The sequence below is a fragment of the Hibiscus syriacus genome, unplaced genomic scaffold, assembly GCF_006381635.1.
Source record: "Hibiscus syriacus cultivar Baekdansim isolate YM2019G1 unplaced genomic scaffold, ASM638163v2 tig00110264_pilon, whole genome shotgun sequence".
Taxonomy (NCBI): Eukaryota; Viridiplantae; Streptophyta; class Magnoliopsida; order Malvales; family Malvaceae; genus Hibiscus; species Hibiscus syriacus.
In genome coordinates, this window is record NW_024062653.1 from 806,068 (window position 1) to 830,005 (window position 23,938).

A 23,938-nucleotide genomic window follows, 5' to 3' on the forward strand; every position below is an offset into this window, starting at 1 on the left:
GAAAGCAATGATTGTTTGGCGACCTTTCTTGGTCGCTTGGACAACCTGGCGACCTGCAGAGGTTGTTCGAACCACCTGACAACCAAGGATATAACTGTAGCTAACGTCCTATTTCAACAATTAATTTTTCAACAGCTTTATCTCAAGAAAAAAAAATTTCACATCATTATTTCAAAAATTTTACCTATCACATATGTGATTAAAATATAATAAATAAACGTTGGGTGACTATAATAGGAATAAAATAAAATAAAATAAAAAGTGAACGATACTGTAATTTACACATAAAACGACAACTTATATATTTTTTGCCTTGTCCAATCCGAAAACTCCACCGAAGAAAAAAGATCTAGAAACTATTTCACATTCTCCTTTGGTCATTCCGCCGCTACATCCGCCCACCGCCCACCGCCACCATTACACAAAAAGCAAACTGGCTTATTCTCTTCGATTCCCCATTATACTCTCATAATTTCTCCGAATTTTATCCAATAAATGAAATTCTAGAATTAGGGTTTTGGGCACTCAATGAGGAAAAGAAAGAAGAGCAACATGGATGATTCCGAGGACTCGTTATCGAAATCAGTGAGCGAGACGGTGAACGGGTCACACCAGTTCACGATCGAGGGTTACTCCTTGGCGAAAGGGATGGGTCCCGGGAAATGTATTTCCAGCGATATTTTTACCGTCGGAGGTTAAGATTGGGCGGTTTACTTCTACCCCGATTGTAAGAATCCGGAGGATACCGCGATGTATGTTTCGGTTTTCATTGCTTTGGCTAGGAAGGTACCGATGTTCGAGCAATTTTTTGAGCTCACCCTTGTGGACCAGAGTGGGAAAGGGAATCATAAGGTTCATAGCCACTTTGATCGAGCATTGGGGAGTGGGCCTTATGCGTTGAAGTACAGAGGAAGCATGTGGAAACAGTTTTGAATTTGGAACTTAGGGTTTGGTTCATAATTTTATGTTTTCTTTTAATTATTTATTTGTTTGTTTCAGAAAGAATTTGATAATTTGTGGAGTTAATTGTTGTTTTTGTTTCTGTTATAATTATTAGATTTATATACATAAGCAAATTTTGATCCAAAATGGGGTGTTGAACTTGAGGTTTGTGTGATATGACATTGTTTATATGCTTTTGTTTGATGAATAGGTAAATGTGGGTTTTGTTTTAGGACACTTGTAGATCGAAGTTAATTACACTTAATTTGAGGATCCAAACATTAGACTAAAATTCACATAAGTAAATGGGTGGTTCTAGGGGCACTGACGTCAAACTCGGTTGTTTTAGATGAAATGATATGTAAGTTCCATTTGGTTCACAAATGTCTGTTGGGTCGTCGAAATATGTGCATGTAATTTCCATGATCATCAAGATCAAAGTTTGTTATGTATATTGTCATATTCGTCCCATGAGATGTTAACATTACATGGCAATAATATTGGGATCCATGTCTTATTTTGACAAAGCGTTGATTTTATGTTCTTTTCTTTCCTCCATGCATTCAGGGGTTATAAGCGTTTTTTCAGAAGAACAACCTTAGAAGCATCTGACTATATAAACGATGATTGCATAATCATGAACTGCACTGTTGGAATAGTCAGAACTCGCATTGAGGGGTTGAAACAGTGTTCTATTCATGTAACACCATCAGACATGGGTCAGAACCTTAAGGCTTTGTTAGAATCTGAGATTGGTTGCGATTTAATTTTTCAGGTTGGTGACGAGGCATTTAAGGCACATAAGTTGATCCTTGCTGCTCGCTCACCTGTTTTTAGAGCACAGTTTTTTGGCCTTGTAGGGGATCCTAACATGGATAAAGTAGTTGTGAAAGATGTTGTGCCTTCTGTCTTCAAGGTGGTGCTTCCTTTTTACTTTGTTTAGGATTTTGAATAATGAACCTAGAATTTATCATGTTGCTAAATCAAACCCTTGACAGTAATAATACTAAATATATGATTCTTCTTGAATCTTGATTCACTGAATTAGTAGTAGAAATATGATCCAATTTGCGGTTCTTATGCTTGCCTTGCCTATATGCAATGATTCAAGTATACGTTTTAGTTCTATAGATGTTCTATTTTCATTTATCGACTAATTTATTCTTATTCTCACTTCTCACAGGCAATGCTCTTGTTTATTTATACCGACAAGCTTCCGGATATTCAGGAGATTACAGGCTCCTAGGCTACATGTATGTCTACTAACATGGTGCAGCATATTTTGGCTGCTGCTGATCTGTACAATTTAGATAGGCTCAAAGTGTTGTGTGAGGCAAAATTGTGTGAAGAACTCAATGCTGACACAGTGGAATAAAGCCGTATGTTTGAAATTTGCTTCCACTTCAGCAAACCTGGGAGGTGCGTGTTGGTAGACACTACCGGTACATATTCCAGGTTATGTGAACTTGGTTCCTACTGTTTGCTTTCTTAAGTCTTTTGCTACCTCCCCATGCATATCTAACTCCTGGAAGATGCTTATATTTCAAGTACCAAACCTTTTTGAAGGTTAAGGCCTGAGGGATATATAATCGAATAACCTTCAAGAGGGTTTGGCACTTGAATTTTTTATTTTTATTTTTTGATAGGCACAAACTTGCTTATTTCTGTTGAAGTTGTACTTCTATATTATAATATAATCTAACATATTGCCGTGTTTGGCAGTGGTGTGACATAAACTAATGTATTCTTCCGAATGTTTTGCAGCGGTAATGCAATCATAAGGGTTCCGGCACTTGGAGGAATATTGCCCGTCTCTGTTGTCGGAGCTGTTGAAAGCCTCTGCATCTGTTGAGGAGTGCTCTAGTCTGCCATCATGCAAGAAGAGGAGTGGCAGCAGTCTGCCAGTCTCTATGGGAAGGATCTAGCAGCAGAAGCTCCCATGGAAGAATCGGAGATTCCGAATGAAAGGCGTGTTCGGAAGCGATGAACACAAATGGTAAGCATGTTTGAAGTGTTGCTAAGACAAAATCCATATTTTTCAAAGGAGTGCTTTTTAAACAAAATCCTAATATGTATTACGTGTTTTTAACTTGAATTTTTTATTCTAGATCCCACTTCGTCCTGTCCTGAACTCGAATTATGTCCATATACTCATCGATTATGAGTGTTTGAGATGAATTCCTAAGAAAAGTGAAATTTTGGAGGGGAATACAGAATTTCATTAGAACAGTCATTATGGAATAATGCTAATACACTTGTATATGTATAGAATCTGGCCAGAGAAAAGCACGCATAGCAAACCTTCTCTTGTAATAAATCACCAGCAGCAGACAACCCATATTCAGCCAAGAGCCTATCGAGCTTCCACTCCGGTATGTTCAGGTAATCCTTCATAGTATACCTTGGATAATGAAGTGGCATCTGAAAGAAGCTAACTCCATTCACTTGCTGCTTCTCACTCTCCATCTCCAAATCCGTTCTCGAAATCTCACTTTCAAGCTTTGAAGCTTATATCAATGGCGAAGCTTATATGTTGCAGGGTATCACGAGAATTGGTTGGTGCACCTTCTTGTGTCTCTTTGGTGCAGTGATGAGCTGTGCGTGTGTTTTGTTTTTTTAGAGGTGAAGATTGCATGAATAGTACCCCATCCGTGCATGGATGACTATGAAACCCCGATTCCCATGGATTTCTGTGCAGTTTGCAGGTTTTGAACCGTGGGTTAACTACTGGTTTAACCATCGATGAAAAATGGGTTGTAGTTTTTTTGTGTACTTTAAGTGGCATGAAATGTAACACGGTAACCATCTAACGCCAGACGTTGTCACACGTAAAAGCAATTAAGACAAAGACATGGCATTATTATGGTTATTATTGTGACCATCAAATGATCATAACTAGAAGTGTCCTATGAAAACCTAAAATCCCTTTTCCGAGAGATGAAGATAGATAAAAGCAAGTTCCAAGTTGGGGTTATTCCCAAACTCATCGTTGTTCTTAATGTGTTGTTCTTAACTAGATTTGGTATGTTATAATTTCCGATCTCATAACAAGGTTGGATTCGGGAAGGATTAATTTGATTTTTTTAATTTCGGGTCATTTTAAGTTTGATATTGTTATTTTAAGTTTAGATTATTTGAGTTTTTCAAGTCAAATTATTACATATTTTGTTACTTTGAATTATTTGATCAAATTGTTTTTAGTTTTGATCATTTTAAAATAAAATTGAAATATTTATTAGTAAGATACGATTATTTAATTTTGATTAATTAGGGATGATGACATGTTAGGATTGAATTTGATTCAACTTGACTCTCAAAATATATATTTTCTTAAAAAAATCTAAAAAAAACTACATAGAGGGATGTTACATAATTATATTTAAATTTATATAAGAAAATTATACTCTTATTGGTCAGCTCTTTTTTTTTTTTACTCTTAACTTAAACATGATTCTATCATTTAAAATTTGATCTGATCTGACGGATATGAATTTGATTTTCTTAAAAGTAATTTTAATAAATTATATTGAATCAAAATTCCGTTAAATACAATGACAAAATCAACCTGACTGACCCATTAATGGGGACGAGTTACGTGTGCCTTGCTAGTCCAATAGTTGAAGGCCCAACATGTTCCCAATGCAATCACATGTGATCCAATCGACATCAACTATTTGATTCTTGAGGTAGGCCAATGTCAAACAATGATTGGGCTTCATTTCTCCATCACATGATATGTTGTGCCTAATGATAAGCTCATCAATTTCAACCACATGATCGTGGGAGGGGCCCCAATCGGAATCATTTAACTTTTCTTTTCTCAACTCAAAACACAATATCAACATCATTAGAGATTTTGGGTCACACAAAAGTTTAACGGATAAACGTGGCCCTAAAATATTTGGTTTAAGCTAATTGACGATCCAAAAATGTTTTCGGCCTTTACGGATCCGCACCCCTTAGGCTTGAAAATTAATAGTTTATAATTTTAATTAGTTTTTTTAAAATATATTTCTATCTATACACCTGTTTTAGGGTTAGTTACGGGTCTTGTTCAATAGACCCGATTTTTAAAATTTAAATTTGGGTTTATTAAATCTCTCATGTTCGACTTATATAGGTCATCTTTTAGCAAGAAACATTATATATAGGATAATTATTTGTTACATAAATACAACTTAAATATACAAGATATTGTATTGAGATTTGAAAACATTATCAAACATACTTAATTAATGATACGACATGTATTGCATTATTACTTTAGATAAAGATGGCCTAAGCAGGGTGGGTGGGGGCAGTCGGCCCTATAAATTTAAAATTATTATATATTTTAGATTTTATTTCTATATATTTTCTATTGAAAATTTGTTATCGCCCTCTAGAATTTTATAAGTTCAAGTTTGAACCCCTCACACGCAATTTTTTTAAGTTTAAATTCACCCTCCTAACATGAAATTTTGTGCCTGTCCCTGACTTTAGGTGATATAATATATATTATTTTATAATTTTAAATGATGTGATATATCATATTATCAATTTTAGATGATATGATATATGTCACGTCACAATTAAACACCTATAAAATTATCACATTAACAATATATGATTATCATTAGCCAATTAATAGTTTCTATCTAATGTAAATTATTTTGATAAAAATTTAAAATATTAAAAGCTAAAATATGAATCGGAATAAAATGGCATTTATGCAAATGTTTGAGATCATTTTATTCTTATGCATTTTCTAAAAATATGAAAAATAAAAGTATTTTTTTATAATAAAACGACAACATAAAGAGATACAGGTGGTTACATTGTAATAATAATGTAGCGATTATTATTGACCTTTTTTTGCATGATTTGACTTGTGAACTAAATATGAGCAAACCACGAATCGTGCCAACCCTAGAGCTAAACAGAATGGTATTGGAATTTAATATAAATGCATAAAATGGAATTGTACTATTACCTATTACTACTTTTATTCTTGTTACAATGAGATGCCACTTTATCAGCAATAGTTGTTTCTTATTTCAACCCAGAGGATGAAAAGAAATGTCCCCAAATTTGTACCAATAATGCATCAACGTAGTATTCGTTTTAGGGTTTTCAAAAGACATCCGCTTCGTTTACATTGTTATTTTGTTAGGTTTTGGTGTTCTCACTATATCTATATCTGTATATTAAAGAAGACGTTATATCTTCTAATTTTCTTCTAATCGCGGCAAGTAACTTACACATTTTTAATAAACACTTTAACAAATATGAAATGCCCGTCCAGCTCAGTTGGTAGAGTGCAAGGCTCTTAATCTTGAGGTCATGAGATCGAGTCTCACGGAGGGCATTTCATAATTCGAAGGTCTCCCACGGAAGCTGCTCTCAACCTGACGTTGGATCATACCTCCCCCTTACCCCATTACATATGGGAAAAAATGTTAGCTAATTTTTTGTAACAAATATCTTATTTCAATAAATAAATTCTTTAATATCTTAAATAAGTCAATCTATTTTTCCGACACATTATCTAAGTATTTTTTTCCCATGATTTTGTTTTAAACTAATAAAATAATTTACACGTGTTAATTAAAAAATATAATTAATTGGTTTAGTAAAATAAAATACTAAATTATTTTATTTAAATTAAAAGAATTATCTCATAACAAATTTTTTTTATAAAACTTAATCTCAATTAATCGATTAATATATTAAATATAATTTATTTAAAAAATCATTAATTGAGATTAAATGACCTATAGATTATGTGTAAGGAGACTTTCAAAAAACCCCTTATATATCGACACGTGGAAAATCGCAATGATTAGAAGTGAATCTACTTCTGACACGTGTCGAAATTCAAATCAAACACGCCATCAACCACGAGCGCTATGTAACTTCACAATCAGGAAGTGAGAAGGAAAAAGAGGTAACGTTCCAGAAACTTCCTCTTCAAGTAATGGCTAGAAAACGCTGAGAAACTACCGGTTCATGTTACGCCACGTGGATTTCGATCACAGCGTGCGCATCCTACGTGGCACATCCCGTTCACTTGCAAATGATACGACCCCCCGCTTCTTCTTATTCGCCCCAAATTGTGGGCTTCTCACCAAAACGAAACTAAAACACTCCGAATAAATAAAAAAATAATCAAATAATATTTAAAAAAAAAGTGCTTCTTTTCCTTCTTTTTTTTGTTGGGAGATGAATGGAGAAGGAAAAGAAATCATGGAGGTGAAAATGGAGGAAGTAGTTAACAAACAGCGCGTGGTTTTCATGTGGGGATATTTGCCCGGAGCGTTACCTCAAAGGACGCCGCTTTTATCGCCGACTTTCGTGCGGCTTCCGGCTTCCGGCGGTTGCTCTTGGACCGACGTATGCGGTGGCGGTTGCGGATTCGCCATGGCCATTTCCGGTTTCTTTTCTTTTCAAATCTCTAAACTTCTCTTCTACCTTTTTTTTTAAATCTCTCTTGATTATGAAATCGATTTTTTCCAATATGATAAATTTTATTCTTAGTACGGCTTTTATTTTTTATGATGTGTAATTTTGGTTGAGTTGGTGGAGTCTTGAATTAGTACATTTTGATCTGTTTAGTCAGCGAGAAAATGTAGGTGAAGCAGAGGAAGAAAATTTTCCATTTTTTTCCGTTGTCTTTGTTTTGTCTCCCTTCGAAGTCAACTCAATTCAGTTAAAAGTTAGCGATATTGAGTTCATTCCGGCTCTTTGTTTTACTGAGTTTTTGACTTAATACATTTTGATCTGTTTGGTTGGAGAGAAAATGTAGAAGTAGAGGAAGAGAAATTTCAAAATTCTCACTGTTTTTGTTTACCTTGAAGTCAACTTGAGCTCTTTGTTTGGCTGAGTTTTAATTACAGATCTGTCTCTCTGCTTTACATTAGAAAAAGACGGCTTTCAAATTTCAAGTTGTTAATAGACAAAATGGAGCAGTGAATCAAACTTCTTTTTCTTGTTAATAGTGTTTTTTAGCTGAATTTTGGTAAGTACAAAAAAATTGTATGCATTATTTCGGTTACTAATGGTGCTTTTGTTTAAAACATTAGATTCAGGGAAGCTAATCACATGGGGTTCAACAGATGATTTAGGTCAAAGCTACGTTACATCCGGGAAGCATGGGGTATTCAATTGCACTATATGTTCCCTCTTTTTTCTTTTTCCTTTTTGTTGGGGTTATATTTATTTAACCTTAGCGTATTAAAACTTACATTCCTTTTTGTGTAATTTGCGTGTTCCACTTTCAGGAAATTCCGGAGCCATTTCCACTTCCAACTGAATTGTCCATAGTGAAAGCAGCAGCTGGCTGGGCTCACTGTGCTGCTGTTACAGGTAATACTGAGACTTCCCTACTTTGTTACTCTAACTCACTTGGTTTACTATAGGATACTTGGACTCGGGTGTGTGTCAGATACGAGCATTGCCCGAAATGAGTATTTTTTAATTTGTGTCAAACATGGGATAATTGTGTGTGTTAGATGTTTCACCTGTTTAGTCAAATATGACTTGTTTTTTAGGACTTCAACTAGTAGAACTAGGAAGTAGTTGGAACCTTGGTAAGTGACTAAGATGATAAGTCAATTCAATTTCTTATTAACAGAGAATGCAGAAGTTTACACATGGGGGTGGAAAGAGTGTATTCCCTCAGGGAAGGTATTTGGAGATTCACCCATGGGTACAAGCTTAGAGAAGGATGCATTTGAAAGACAGAACTCGTTTTTGGCGGAGCAAGGTAAACATCTTTTGGGTTAAGATAACAGATTTTGATATATGATCTTGTTGGTATACTCATTTTATGAAGGGTGAAATCCTTGAAGCGAGCCCTCGTTCTCAAGGCTCAAGATCAAGTGGTGGGACATTTTCTGCTGCTGATAGTAAAGGAGGAGGAGAGGAAAGTACAAAAAGAAGAAGAATATCATCAGCAAAACATTCTGCTGAAAGCTCATCATCTGGTGATGAAACTCTCTCGGCATTTCCATGTCTAGTAACTTTGAATCCGGGAGTAAGGATTGCAACTGTAGCTGCCGGTGGGCGCCACACTCTAGCATTATCAGGTACTTGTCCATCCCTTGAACTAATCAGTGAAATGGGTCTAGATTGGTTATATGACATTTCAAGCTGTAAATGGTTTCCTTTTATGAAGAAAGATACTGGATGAATCCTAATTTTCCCTAAGTTTCAGATGTTGGGCAGGTCTGGGGCTGGGGCTATGGAGGCGAGGGGCAGCTTGGTTTGGGTTCCAGGGTACGAATGGTATCCTCACCTCATCCTGTACCTTGTATCGAGCTCCCTTCTTTTGGGAGAAATAGAGCTTCTGCACTTTCTCGAGGGAGCTTGAGTTCAGAGATGCAGAGTTTTAGAGTTCCTGGAAGTTACGTAAAGGGGATTGCTTGTGGGGGGCGACACAGTGTGGTAATCACAGGTATGCCTTTTATCATTCCCTTGTTGAACTGGCTAAATTGCCATGAAAATTTAAACTACTGTATATGGTTACACTTGCTGGAGAATAAGTTATCCTGAATTCTGATGTAGTCTAGAAGTTGAAATGAGATAGGCCAGTAAATTGAATAAAATTTCATTAAATTATAAAGATTTAGGGTGATTAATTGAACAGGTATGGCTCATCTTATAATACATGGTTGGAGGCAAATTGATAACTTCGAAATTAAACCATCTCTTGTACGCTCATAGATCCATTGATCTGCAATATATCCATGAAAATGGATGAAGTACTGAAGTTGTAATATTAGTAAACCTCTTTGGATGTCTGGTTTTTAATGTATATCTTTATGTAATTGTTCATCTCAAATTAGATTGATACCATCATTAACATTAAGCAATTTGGTGCTTTAACAGATGCTGGTGCACTACTTACTTTTGGATGGGGACTCTATGGACAGGTAAGATGCAGTAGTCATAATTAAATTGTATCATTCTAGCATTGAATAGTTTGGTGAAGTGTAGCTCTGTTAAAAGAAAACATTCTCTCAAGTTTCCTTAAGGCTTAGCACTGTATTATTTTTTTACTTGAGCTGGTCATTCATCAATCATCACATCACAAAAAAAACATCCTCCAGAGGAGGTACCAGGAATAAAAAAAACTAACAGATGCTCTTGTGTTCCATCATCAAAGCAGATTATGGTGCTAATTTTTATCAGCACTGCCCTTTTCCTTTCTGAGATTCTAATCATATCATAGTATTGACACCACTCCCACCTATCTGTTCCCCTCATATTTACTTTTTCTTAAGTTTATTAGCTTAACAATAATCACCAAGGTCTACTCTAATTCTATTGTCACCCGCTCTCCCGGTCTATTTGCCTAAAAGTGCAACTATCTTCTATTATGGATGGATGTGCTTCACTTGAAGAAGACGTTGCTCCTTTTCTTCTGTTAATCAAATGCGTGATCCTTAATTAATTGTATATTCAAAATCTTGAGAACTGTTAACTGATTATGGCCTTCATTCATTCAAAAATAGTCCACTTCTTCAACTGGCATGTTCAGTGTTTCAATCCTTATATCCATCCCTGACATTGATTGAAATTTCTCAAATTAACTATTCTTCAGGATCGGTATGTAGGTAAAGTAGAAATTGGTGGAAAAAAAAGCTCAGTAAACTTGAAGATGAAGTTCAATCTAATAAGGGATAATCTTCTCAATTCCTTTTCCTATATTCATCTCTCCTCTGCTAGATTAAATGGTTATTCTGTCCTCAAGTGTTGTGATTTAGGAGTTAATTTTTTTTAATTGGTTTTTCAAGTGTGGGCAAGGAAGTACAGATGATGAATTAATCCCGGCATGTGTATCTTCCTTACTGGGGATCAGGATAGACTCGGTTGCTGCAGGACTGTGGCACACAGTTTGTGTGTCAGCAGATGGTGATATGTATGCGTTTGGTGGGAATCAGTTCGGGCAGTTGGGAACCGGAGGTGATCAGGCCGAGGTATGCACCGTGTTTCAATTCTTTGAATTCCATATTTTCCTCCAGTGATCTTTTTCCCCGACTGCAAGGAAGTTTCTGCATTAGTCTTATTGTTTGAATTTCAAAATCAGACTCTCCCGAGGCTCTTGGATGATCCAAGTTTGGAAAATACACATGTAAAAATTGTTTCGTGCGGAGCTCGTCACAGTGCTGTACTCACAGGTATGCTGGCCATGCATTTTTGGAACTCTTCACTGTTTCATTTTTTGCCTGTCTGTTGAATCTGTGCTTTGGTTGCTTGAAGAGGATAGCAAAGTATTCTGCTGGGGATGGAACAAGTATGGCCAGGTATCATGCTCAACACTTTTCAGTGATCAAACTAGCTGGCAGCTCGATTTTATAACACTATTCTTCGGTATCAAATTGATTTTCTTTTAAATCTGTATTTTAGGGGATAATCCTAGAGATTTTATGCACTCGTAAGTGCTTCAAAGTAGGATAGTCGGTAGTTTTGCATCTTCTCTTCTGTTCTGTTGTTGTGTTCTCAAACTAAAATCCTAAGTGCTTCGTGTCTGAAACAGCTCGGCCTCGGTGATGTGATTGACCGCAATATTCCATCTCAAGTTACCATCGAGGGTTGCCGCCCGAAAAACATTGCATGTGGATGGTGGCATACCTTGCTTCTAGCCGAGTCATCCACCTGAGTACCTTGACCGAGGCCTCGGAACAGTTTTGTTAGGTTAGCAGTTCTTTTGAGTCGATGCATTCTCTAAGTTATTTGTATATGTACATACTATAGCTTATATATACACAAAATGCATGCATGTTCCGATTCTTTCATGGCTGAGGTTCACCATGACTAGGATGACTATTACAATCGAGATGTAAAATATAAGTAGGTCCATTGTGTATATTTGTAGCTTTCATATATATATAAATTCAAACTATACTATCATTAATTGTTTTTGTAATATTATTTCCTCATATATCAAGAGTTTCTCCAGGATGATTTCTCTTTTCACTACCAGAAATCTACCTAAGTTGAAGCAGATTCGGTAAACACTTTGTCCGATGCCGGTTCGGACAGCAACCGGAGATCCAGCATTGAGTTTCATTTTCCCGGAAACCAAACAGTATTTTCAGTCAGGCAAGTAGAAATGTATTAAAATTAAGACCATAAATGACCGGTAACTGTGGGTTTTATTTACTCTCTTTTTTCTTTATGGGAACATTTTAAAGTTTGATTAAAGGAGCTCAGGGGTTTGCCTTTGAAAAATATGGAAGTGATTTGTTGCTGGTTGGTTCCACCATTAATGGGGCAACATAACGCTGGGAGAATAAATAGTATTCATCTTTAAGAATTTGATGGTTTCGTAAATCCGAGATTAGGAGTATTAGTCGTTTTTATTCGGATATGAATGTGAAATACATGATATTCTAAAATCAAATAAGACAATAGTTGATATTCTAATATTTAAAATCAAATAAGACAATAGTTGATTAAGTGGGAATGAAGTAGTAGATCCTTTGAATAATAATTTTAATATTTCTAAGAAAATCTTTTGGGTTGGAAGGGTCATCCTTGTAACATCCTCAATACCGGGTTAGTGATCAAATTGTTAAATTTCAGAATTTAGTGACTGAAGTAGAATAATTGAATAGTTCAAGGACTTATATGGAAAAATGTTGTGTAGGATTGAATTGTAAAGAAGAAGAAATTGAAGGACAAAATGGTCTATTGGTAAGGAAAAAGAATTTAATTTGGGCTATGGTTATATTAACCTTCGTGGAAGGCAATGAAGCAAAAATCTAAGCTTCCAGAGATATCTTCTTCTTCTCTCTTCTTTAAACGTGAAGGTCCCAAAGTAAAGGTAAGTTTCATTGTTAATTGATAATTAGTTGAAATTCAAGTTTGATTTTGATTATTAGGTGATAATTAAGTTTAATGAGAGCTTAAATTGTCTTGAAACAATAAGATGAAGAGAATAGAGGGAATTATAGAAAAGAGGGAGTAAGTGAAATTTTGGAAGATGGTTCTTTAATGAAGTTTGAGATTGAATTTGACTTGTCATCAACCTAATTAACATGTATGAAGTGTTAGAATTGAAATTAGAACATGTTGCAAAGTTGGTGTAATTCTTGAATTACATATGAAAGATAGAATTTTGAGGTTTAAAAGGTGATAAATGAGTAATAATGGATTTAAGTATATGGATGTGAGTTAAATATGTAAGGGGAGGAAATATGAAGTTTTTGAGCTAAGTTGAGTAATTTTCGTGCATAAAATGTGAATTATGGGTTGGTGTGTATCGGTACACATTTAATATGTATCGATACATCAATGGTAAATTTTCAGAAAATGTTCAAAGTATACCGATACACAGGAAGTGTATTGATACACCTCTTAAAATGAAAACATTGAATGTAATTTGTATATCGATACATAGGTAGTGTATCGATACACACGTTAAGGAATGTACCGATACACTATAGTGTACCGATATCTACCTTAAATAAAAGATGAAAGTAGCCTTTCTTTTAGTTTAAGGAATGAAAGATTAGAGTATATAAATTAGAATACTGATATGGATCCATGTATTATTGTGTAGATATAGAACGTAATCCCGTTCTGGAACAATCGAAGAGTTAGGATCAAATCAAAGCAAACAATGTTAAGGTGAGTGCATAATATATGTATAATTTAATGGAAATAAGACTTGCGATAAGTCTATTTCCTAGATTAATTTCATAGTATAATAGTTATGAACATGCATACATTATAGTCTTTGTTAAATATACATAAGTAATATATGTGTATATATGATTCACTATATGTTATATGACTCATATGAATGCATTCAAATACTTGTGTCATAGAATATGATATGGATGATCATATGTACATGTGAAATGTGATAGAAGAAAATATATTTGTGATTACTATGGAAATGATATAAGTACATGTTTATATGAAGTAAAAAATTAATGCCCATGTTATGTAATATGAGAGCTCTAGGTATAGTTGGCATGCCAAGAGTCGAGGGTTTCATAGGTCATTTGAGACAAATCTCATATGTCACTCAGTGAGACTTATACGAGCTGTGGTGACAGCAGCAGATGTGCATAACCTCTATGTACTTGAATACCTTAAGTTCTCAGTATATACATGGGCCATTAAAGATACAATATGAGAAAATTTTGGGTGATGTTATATGTTTGTTTGGTGATATGATATTATATGATATGTATGTGTATTAAAGATAATAATAAAATGAAAAGATAAAATGGATAAACGATGATAATATATTATAAGTTTATGAATTAAATATAGTTTTGGTGTTAATAAAAATTTAAATTTAGTATGCTTTTTTATAATTGTATGTACTTTGAAAAGTCAATGTGACACATTGGATTCGTATTCGAGTTGGGTACGAGTTGAAGGTGTTACATTTAATGGTATCAGAGCTACAATTTAGTCGATTCTCGGCATAAACCAGAGTCCAGAGTGTCTTAAAAAGTGTACATGCCAATATAGTAATAAGAACATCTGATCTGATAAGAGTAATGAGTATGTTGTTTAGCTAATGGAGATTTTTGGTTATATCTTATTAGATGTCCGGACAAGATAGCTCCCGAAGTGAAGTAGGAGATGAAAGGCTAGTCGAAAGTAGTAATTCACATGCCCTGGCCAGGCAAGGTGAAGAACAAACACCTTTTGGAGTGCCTGTACAAGACCAAGACGTCTTCTTCAGGACGTTGGACGTAATCTTGACGTGTTTCCAACCTCTTGCCTCCTCAACGCAGAGGATGAATGTTGCAAATGAGCTAAAGGGATTAGGAGCTCCTGAGTTCAAAGGTGAAACTGAGGAAGGTCATGTTGCTGCGGACCTTTGGCTTAATGACGTGAAGATCATGTTAGAGGGACTCCACTGTTCTGATGTGGAGAAACTGGACGGAGTGGTCTCCTTGCTTCGTGGGCAATCGAGAATCTGGTGAACAAATGTCACCTTGAGGATGACCAGTGATCAAGTGACATGGTCTCTGTTTCTGGAAGAGTTCGGCATAAGTACATAGGAGACCAGTTCATCAAGCAAATGAACCAAAAATTCTTAAATTTGAAGCAAATGAACCACATTGTTATGAGTATGAGTGCGAATTCAATAAGTTAAGTCGCTTTGCAGCAGAATTGGTGCCTACAGAGAAAGATGCATGCGAGTGGTTTGTTGAGGGCTTGTGTCCAAGGCTAAAAGAGATGTTGATTGTGCTGAACCTGTCCTCGTTTCAAGAAGTAGTAAATCGTGCTAAATCCCTAGAGAGAGCTCATAATGAACTGTTTGGGGAACAAAGATCTCAACCGTAAAAAAGAACTAGAGTTCCATCGAGTTCTGCACCGCCTAAGAGAGGTAGAGATTCTTGCTTTCGATCTCAAGCGAGGTCAGAATCTGTGGCATCCTCTACTAGAGGATCAAATCAGGTAAGAACTAGACAAACTCAATCTGTAGGGTCTGGTGATGGGCGAGTACACCAGAGTCAAGTTAGACAGTGTCAGATTTGTGGAAGGAATCATAGTGGGATATGCAGAGTCAAAATAGGAGCTTGTTTCTGATGTGGGGAAACAACATATTTCATGAGAGACTGTCATTTGAGGGCCGGAGAACCTGTTCCACCGGAAAGATCTTCTTCAATATCTCTGAGGGGGCGAGGTAGAGGAAGGGGTAGAAGTCAACCCAACCGAATCCTCTACTCAGCAGGAAGTTAGTTCCACTGCTCGAGTGTATAACCTCAAAACTAATAAAGACCGGGATGACCCAGAGATAATAACATGTACCTTTTTACTATTTGATAAACGTGTTATCGTATTGATTGATCTGGGGTCTACATATTCATACATTAGTAGTAAGATAGTGAGAGAATTGAACATTCTGCTAGAAGTTACTAACGATGAGGTGATAATAATGAATCCATTAGGATATAATGCTCGTGTGAATTTGGTAAGTCAGGGATGTCTCATACATGTTCAGGGAATTGAATTCCCTGCTAATCTGATGAAATTACCTTTTGACGAATTCGAGGTGATTCTAGGAATGGACTGGTTATACCATTATCATACAAATGTTGATTGTAGATTGAAGAGGGTAACGCTAATCAGTTCAGATAGATTGTAAGTGGTAGTTTTTAGTGAAATATGGAATCCATTAGCAAACATCATCTCGGTGATGTCAGCAAAGAAGCTATTGCTACATGGATGTCAGTGTTTCACGGCTAATGTACTGGATACTAGAACCAAGGAAAAAAGATTAGAAGAAATCCCTACAGTCAAAGAGTTTCCCGATGTTTTTCCAGTAGAATTACCAAGGTTACCTTCGGATAGAGAAGTGGAGTTCCAAATTGAAATAATGTCTGGAACTGCACCCATTGCCATGGCACCATACAGAATGGCTCCAAAAGAGTTTCAAGAATTAAATATACAATTACACGAGTTGTTGGACAAAAGATTCATAAGACCGAGTGTTTCGCCATGGGGAGCTCCAGTATTGTTTGTTTAAAAGAATGATGGGTCAATGCGTCTCTGCATCGACTATAGGCAACTCAATAAAGTAACCATTAAGAATAAGTATCATCTCCCTACAATCGATGATTTATTTGACCAGTTGAGAGGAGCTTATGTTTTCTCTAAGATTGATTTGCGATTTGGATATCATCAGTTGAAAGTTCAGTAAAAAGATATTCCAAAGACTGTATTTAGAACGAGGTATGGTCACTATGAGTTCATTGTGATGCCTTTTGGAGTTACAAATGCACCAGCTGCCTTTATGGATTTAATGAATAAAATATTTCAACCATATCTAGACCAATTTGTAGTGGTTTTCATCGATGACATATTGGTGTATTCAAAGACGAAAAAAGATCATAGTGCACACTTGAGAACATTTTTGCAAATTCTACGAGACAAGAAGTTGTATGCCTAGCTATCCAAATGTGAGTTCTGGTTGAATGAAGTGATATTCCTCAGACATGTGATTTCCACGGAATGAATTTGAGTAGATCCTCAAAAAGTAAAAGCTATTCTTGAATGGGAGGTTCCCAAGAATGTATCTGAAGTTCGAAGCTTTATGGGACTTGTGGGTTATTATCGAAGGTTTGTTAAGAACTTTTTGGTGATCGCTTTACCTTTGACTAAGCTGATGAGAAAAGGTGTAACATTTATGTGGACTCCTGAATGTCAAGAAAGTTTTGACATGTTAAAAACGATTTTGACAGAAGCTCCAATACTAGTTCAACCGGAGTCTGGTAAAAATTATGTGGTGTACAGTGATGCATCCCATAATGGCTTGAGATGTGTATTGATGCAAGAATGTAAAGTGGTGGCGTATGCATCGAGGTAGTTAAAACCGCACGAGAAGAATTATCTTACGCATGATTTAGAAATGGCTGCAGTGGTGTTCGCTCTTAAAATCTGGCGTCACTACTTGTATGGTGAACGATGTTACTTGTATACATATCATAAGAGCCTGAAGTATTTAATGACTCAAAAGGAATTAAATTTAAGGCAAAGAATATGGTGGAATTTCTAAAAGACTATGATATAATAATTTACTTCCATCTTGGAAAAGCAAATGTAGTAGTAGATGCTTTAAGCCAGAAGACGTTTGCAGCCTTACGAGCTTTGGATGCTAGGTTTTCATTGAATGATGAAGGTGCTTTATGTGCAGAATTATCCCTTCGGCCATCGTGGGTAGACAGAGTCAAGGAATTGCAAGCTAGAGAAGAAAAGTGTTCAAAAAGGTTACGACAAGTACAAAATTGAGAGCTTGTTGATTATGAGATTAATATGAATCTATACTTTTGAGGGAGACTAGTAATTCCAGATAATGATGAATTGAAGAATGATTTGTTAACAGAAGCTCATTATAGTCCATTGACGATGCACCTAGGAGGAAACAAAATGTACATGGATCTCTAGAGTCGATATTGGTGGCCTGGAATGAAAATGAACATTACGGAATTCGTATCTAAGTGTTTGACTTGTCAGCAAGTAAAAGCTTAGCATCAGGTTCCGTTAGGATTGTTGCAACCAATGTCTATTCCTCAGTGGAAGTGGGAGAATGTAACGATGGATTTTGTAACAGATTTGTCTTTGACTCCAAATAAAAGAGATTCAATATGGGTGATTGTAGACAGATTGACTAAGTTAGTTTATTTTATTCCGGTTCGAGTTGATTTCTCCATGGATAAATATGTCGAACTGTATATTAGAGAAATTATCAGATTACATGGCGTACCAACTTCTATTGTTTCGGATAGATATCCGAGATTTACGTCGAGATTTTAGAAGTCGTTACAAGGAGCATTGGGGACTCGATTGAATTTTAGCACAACATTTCATCCTCGGACTGATGAACAATCTGAACGGATTATCCAAATTCTAGAGGACATGCTAAGAGCTTGTGTAATAGAATTCAAGGGATCGTGGGAAAGGTATTTTCTACTTGCCGAATTTGCGTACAATAATAGTTATCAATTAAGCATCAAAATTGCTCCCTATGAAGCTCTTTATGGAATAAGATGTCGTACGCCCTTGAATTGGTTTGAGCTTAAAGATAAAGAAGTTCTCGGTCCTGAGTTTATTCAAGAAGTGGAAGAAAAGGTCCAAGTGATTCAGAGTAATCTCAAAGCAGCAGTTGATAGACATAAATCTTATGCTGATCTAAAGAGGAAGGAGATAGAATATCAAATTGGAGACAAAGTGTTTCTCAAAGTATCTCTTTGGAAGAAGGTTTTGAGGTTTGGACATAAGGGAAAACTTAGTCTCAGGTTTATTAGACCTTATGAAATCATTAAGAGAGTTGGACCCGTGTCATATCAATTAGCTTTGCCACTTGAAATGGAAAAGATACATAATGTCTTTCATGTCTCAATGCTTCGGAAGTACAGATCTGATCCCTCCCATATTGTGACTCTAGAAGAGATCAAAGTTCAATCAGATTTGACGTATGAGGAAGAACCGGTTAAAATCTTAGCTCACGAGGTTAAGAAATTAAGGAACAAGACTATTCCATTGGTTAAAGTCTTGTGGAGGAATCATAAGGTAGAGGAAGCAACGTGGGAGTGTGAAGAAGACATGAAGAATCAATACCCCCATCTCTTTGCGCATTAAAAATTTGAGGATGAATTTTCTTAAGGGGGAGATTTGTAACATCCTCAATATCGGGTTAGTGACCAAATTGTTAAATTTCAGAATTTAGTGACTGAAGTAGAATAATTTAATAGTTCAAGGACTTATATGGAAAAATATTGTGTAGGATTGAATTGTAAAGAAGAAGAAAATGAAGGACAAAATGGTCTATTGGTAAGGAAAAATAATTTAATTTGGGCTATGGTTATATTAACCCACGTGGAAGACAAAGAAGCAAAAATCTAAGCTTCTAGAGATATCTTCTTATTCTCTCTTCTTCAAACGTGAAGGTCCCAAAGTAAAGGTAAGTTTCATTGTTAATTGATAAGTAGTTAAAATTCAAGTTTGATTTTGATTATTAGGTGATAGTTAAGCTTAAGGAGAGCTTAAATTGTCTGGAAATAATAAGATGAAGAGAATAGAGGGAATTAAAGAAAAGAGGGGAATAAGTGAAATCATGGAAGAACGTTCTCTAATGAAGTTTGAGATTGAATTTGACTTGTAATCAACCTAATTAACATGTATAAAGTGTTAGAATTGGAATTAGAACATGTTGCAAAGTTGGTGTAATTCTTGAATTACATATAAAAGATAGGATTTTGAGGTTTAAGAGGTGATAAATGAGTAATAATGGATTTAAGTATATGGATGTGAGTTAGGAATATGTAAGGGGAGGAAATAGGAAGTTTTTGAGCTAAGTTGAGTAATTTTCGTGCATAAAATGTGAATTCTGGGTATGTGTGTATCGGTACACATTTAATATGTACCGATACATCAAGGGTAAATTTACAGAAAATGTTCAAAGTGTACCGATACACAGGAAGTGTATCGATACACCCTTTAAAATGAAAACATCGAATATAATTTGTGTATCGATACATAGGTAGTGTATCGATATACAAGTTAAGGAATATACCGATACACTATAGAGTATACCGAGACCTACCTTAAATAAAATATGAAAGTAGCCTTTCTCTTAGTCTAAGGAATGAAATATTAGATTATATAAATTAAAATATTGATATGGATCCATGTATTATTGTGTAGATATAGAACGTAATGCCGTTCTGGAACAATCGAAGAGTTAGGATCAAATCAAAGCAAACAAGGTTAAGGTGAGTGCATAATATATGTATAATTTAATGGAAATAGACTTGTGATAAGTCTATTTCCTAGATTAATTTCATAGTATAATAGTTATGAACATGCATACATTATAGTCTTTATTAAATATGCATAAGTAATATATGTGTACATATGATTCATTACATGTTATATGACTCATATGAATGTATTCAAATACTTTTGTCATAGAATATGATATGGATGATCATATACACATGTGAAATGTGATAGAAGAAAAGATATATGTGACTGCTAAGGAAATGATATAAGTACATGTTTATATGAAGTAAAATATTAATGCCCATATTATGTAATATGAGAGCTCTAGGTATAGTTGGCATGCCAAGAGTCGAGGGTTTCATAGGTCCTTTGGGACATACTCATAGGTCTTTCGGGACATATACATAGGTCCTTCGGGACAAATCTCATATGCCACTCAGTGGGACTTATACGAGCTGTTGTGATAGCAGATGTGCACAACCTCTATGTACTCGAATACCTTAAGTTCTCAGTATATACATGGGCCATTAAAGATACAATATGAGAAAATTTTGGGTGATATATGTTTGTTTGGTGATATGATATTATATGATGTGTATGTATATTAAAGGTAAAAATAAAATGATAAGATAAAATGGATAAATGATGATAATATATGATAAGGTTATGAATGTAAATATAGCTTTGGTGTTAATAAAATTTTAAATTTAGTATGGTTTTTATAAATGTATGTACTTTGAAAAGTCAATGTGGCTCTTCGGATTCGTATCTGGGTTGGGTACGGGTTGGGGGTGTTACAATCCTTGTTTTGTAATACTTAATTTGAATTAATCAATTAGATATAAGCAACAATTATAACAAAAAAATTAAGATGTTGTAATGTTACTTGCAAAAAAAGAAGAGGCAGAACAGTGAGAGCAGTTCAGTCGTCAATGATACATATTGTCTTTGTTAATAATGTGAGTAAAAGGATTTATCCGTTAACATTTAAGAAAGCGTTCCAGGAGTATGGTGCAGTGTCAGATGTGTTCATTGCGTTAAGAAGCAGAAGGAGACTCTTAGTTGGTTCTACATTTGCGTTTGTTAGGTTTAGAAGCAAGAATAAAGCTAATTTAATAGTTCGAAGGGCATATGAGAGGTTGGTGGATGGTTACAGAATTAGAGTTTATCATGATAAAGCATCTGAATAAAAAAGTAACAGATTTGAGTATGGAAAATCGGTTAAGTAGGTGTGGAAACCGACTATAAGAGATTTCAAGTCATTTAGGGATGTTTTGGGCGGTCAGAATGATGAAGTTGGATTGTCATAGGAAAAGGTTACAGCAAATCAACAATTTAGGATAGTAGAATCTGGTGCTGTTGTTCATGTCAGTATTTCGGAAGAATGCTCTCCAAACTTAAGTCCGAATAGTCAAACAACTAGTTCAAATATAGTGGTTCCTAAGAATGAGTTACGGTGGAGAGAGAGTTGTTTGGTCGGTAAAATTAAAAGGGTGTATAATGAGGACATAATTCATACAGCCTTCAAAGCAGAAGGTTTTTATGTAAGGGTTAGTTATTGGCACGAAATGCTAGTGGTTATCCAGTTTAAAGGGGAAATGGAGCGTCATGTGTGCTGGGATAGAAGAGAGGATTGACTTCGAACCTGGTTTGATGAAATGGAATTCTTAGAAGGATATGAGTAAAGAATCAAAAGAAAAATATGGGTTGTTTTGAAAGATGTTCCAGTGATAATATAGAGCAATAAGTTCTTCAACGGATTAGGGAGCTTGTGGGGTTCAGTTGTTTAAACCATGAAGAAACAAGAAAAAGAGTTAGATTCGATGAAGCTAGGTTGCTTCTGGAGATTCAGTGTGCATGGCAGTTCTGGAGAAATGTCCTGTTATCATTAATGGTAGGGTTTTCACCATTAAAATTCTTACGGAGGTCCACGAAGAGGGAAGAGTGTTCATTGATGGCACTCCGACTGGTGGTGGAGCATGGCAACCAGAAGTCGACGGAGATGATATGTTTCCAAGGCTGCAGGAGGAATTTACTGCAGATGCTGATCTCGATGCAGGCATTAATGAAGAAAGAATTAATGATGCGCAAAGCCATAGGAGTGATAACGGTGATCTAACAAGTAGGAATCCACATGCAGCTCCTTACGCGAGAAATATTGAGGTTGTGGTTGATGGTTTACACGATGTGCCAATCTTGTCTAATGAAGAGCCTATTAATCAGTTGGTTAATGAAAGTATTGGATTAGTAGAAATTAATAGAGAGCCAACCCATTTTGGAATAACCCAATCCATCTCTAATAGTTCAAGGCTATTAGAAGTGCCAATAGAAGAAGTTTCATCTATACAAGGCCGAGTGGAAGGAATTCGGGAAATAGCATATGTGTTTAACAAAGAAAAAGTACCATTTATTTTTGAAGGTGTTACAATTTCTGTTGTGGGCAATTTAGATAATGGTGTTAGTAATGATTCATATCTGCAGAATGGAAGACAGTCACATTCAAAAAATAATTCCATAAAAAAAGAGTGCGAATGGAAGCAGGGAGAGGATAAATTCTGGAAAAGCTCAAAATTGGGTTGGTCCTTCCAGTGGGGATAATTTCGGTCAGTCTCTGGGGATTGAAATCGAAGCTAAGGCATCCTTAGCGGTGGCTGATTCTTTGGGTGTGCAGTTTGGAGCTTCAAGGAAGATGGTGCTTTAGAGAATGGAGTTCGTTGAACAATTGGGTAAGCCTTGATACTGTTATAGAGTTATGGGTAAACTTTGCTTGTGGGTTTTATCTTTATTTTATGGGATTAAGTTTATATGTATTATCGTGGAATATTAGAGGGTTGGGTAAGAAGGAGAAAGTTATAGCAGTTAGTCGGGTTATTGAATCAAATAAAGTTAATGTGGTGTTGCTACATGAATCTAAAGTTTTGAGTATACATGTTGTTGTAGATAGAAGGTTAAAGGGTAGGATTGTTAGGGAGTTAGCTTCTGCTCCGACAGAAGGTGCCTCAACTGGGTTGATTTCATCATGGGATAGAAATGTTTTTAATGTTAGCTGCCAAAATGTTTTTAGGAGATTTATTATGTTAAAAGGTTTACTTGTTCAACATAATTTGGAAACAAGTATTATCAATGTTTATGGTCCTAATGCCTATGGTGAAAGAGTGTGCTTTTTCGAATAGTTAAATAACATTATTGAAAATCTGAAGGTACCGGTTATTGTGGGCGGGGATTTTAATATCGTGAGGTCGGACTTGGAAAGAAGAGGGGACCACGACATCTCAGCTTCAATGATGGTTTTCGAAGAGTTCATTTCGAAATGGGATCTGGTTGATGTTCCAATATCGGGCAGCGTGTTTACATGGTTTAGGGGAGGGTTGAGTACAATTGCTAGTAGGCCTGATAGATTTCTAATTTCAGTCGATATTGTGTGTTTAAGTCCAAATCTATTGCAAGTTACTCTCCATAGAGGGTTTTCAGATCATAATCATGTCATGTTGTGTGAATGGAATATAAAAAAGGCTCGCAAGCCCTTCAAATGGTTTAACCATTGAACAGACGATCCCATTCTTGCTGATAAAATTAGGGTGGTATTCCGAGCTAATAAAGGTAAAGATCTGAATCATGTTTTGTTGTTAGCAAAGAATGACTAAGGAATGAGATAAGGTGATAAGAATACTAAATTCTTTCACCTAACTACTGCGGTAAGAGGCAGAAGGAATCAGATTTCGAAACTGAAGGTGCACAATTCGGTTTTCAAAAATCA

General features: G+C 35.6%; 2 protein-coding genes and 1 pseudogene across 5 annotated transcripts; all 3 read left to right on the forward strand.

Moving 5' to 3' along the window:
* The first annotated feature begins 354 nt into the window (after nucleotides 1-354).
* Nucleotides 355-3,167, forward strand: LOC120115404 (annotated as a pseudogene).
* A 3,893-nt stretch (nucleotides 3,168-7,060) lies between these two features.
* Nucleotides 7,061-12,135, forward strand: LOC120115405 (ultraviolet-B receptor UVR8-like). 4 transcript variants are annotated; one of them, XM_039136129.1, is made up of 12 exons: nucleotides 7,061-7,354; nucleotides 8,004-8,077; nucleotides 8,202-8,286; nucleotides 8,555-8,686; nucleotides 8,772-9,008; nucleotides 9,137-9,376; nucleotides 9,811-9,854; nucleotides 10,719-10,901; nucleotides 11,012-11,102; nucleotides 11,185-11,228; nucleotides 11,462-11,619; nucleotides 11,885-12,135. In XM_039136129.1, exons 1-11 carry the CDS (start codon nucleotides 7,144-7,146, stop codon nucleotides 11,582-11,584), a joined length of 1,464 nt encoding a protein of 487 aa, XP_038992060.1. In that variant the 5' UTR covers nucleotides 7,061-7,143; the 3' UTR covers nucleotides 11,585-11,619; nucleotides 11,885-12,135. The 4 variants fall into 4 exon arrangements, with proteins under 4 accessions (XP_038992060.1, XP_038992061.1, XP_038992059.1 ...); XM_039136130.1 differs by having other exon boundaries at nucleotides 11,876-11,919; XM_039136128.1 differs by lacking the exon at nucleotides 11,885-12,135 and having other exon boundaries at nucleotides 11,462-11,722.
* A 2,552-nt stretch (nucleotides 12,136-14,687) lies between these two features.
* On the forward strand, nucleotides 14,688-17,266 carry LOC120115494 (uncharacterized mitochondrial protein AtMg00860-like). The gene is made up of 2 exons (XM_039136201.1): nucleotides 14,688-14,751; nucleotides 16,926-17,266. The coding sequence occupies exons 1-2, from the start codon at nucleotides 14,688-14,690 to the stop codon at nucleotides 17,264-17,266; spliced, it is 405 nt and encodes a 134-aa protein (XP_038992132.1).
* The last annotated feature ends 6,672 nt before the right edge of the window (nucleotides 17,267-23,938 follow it).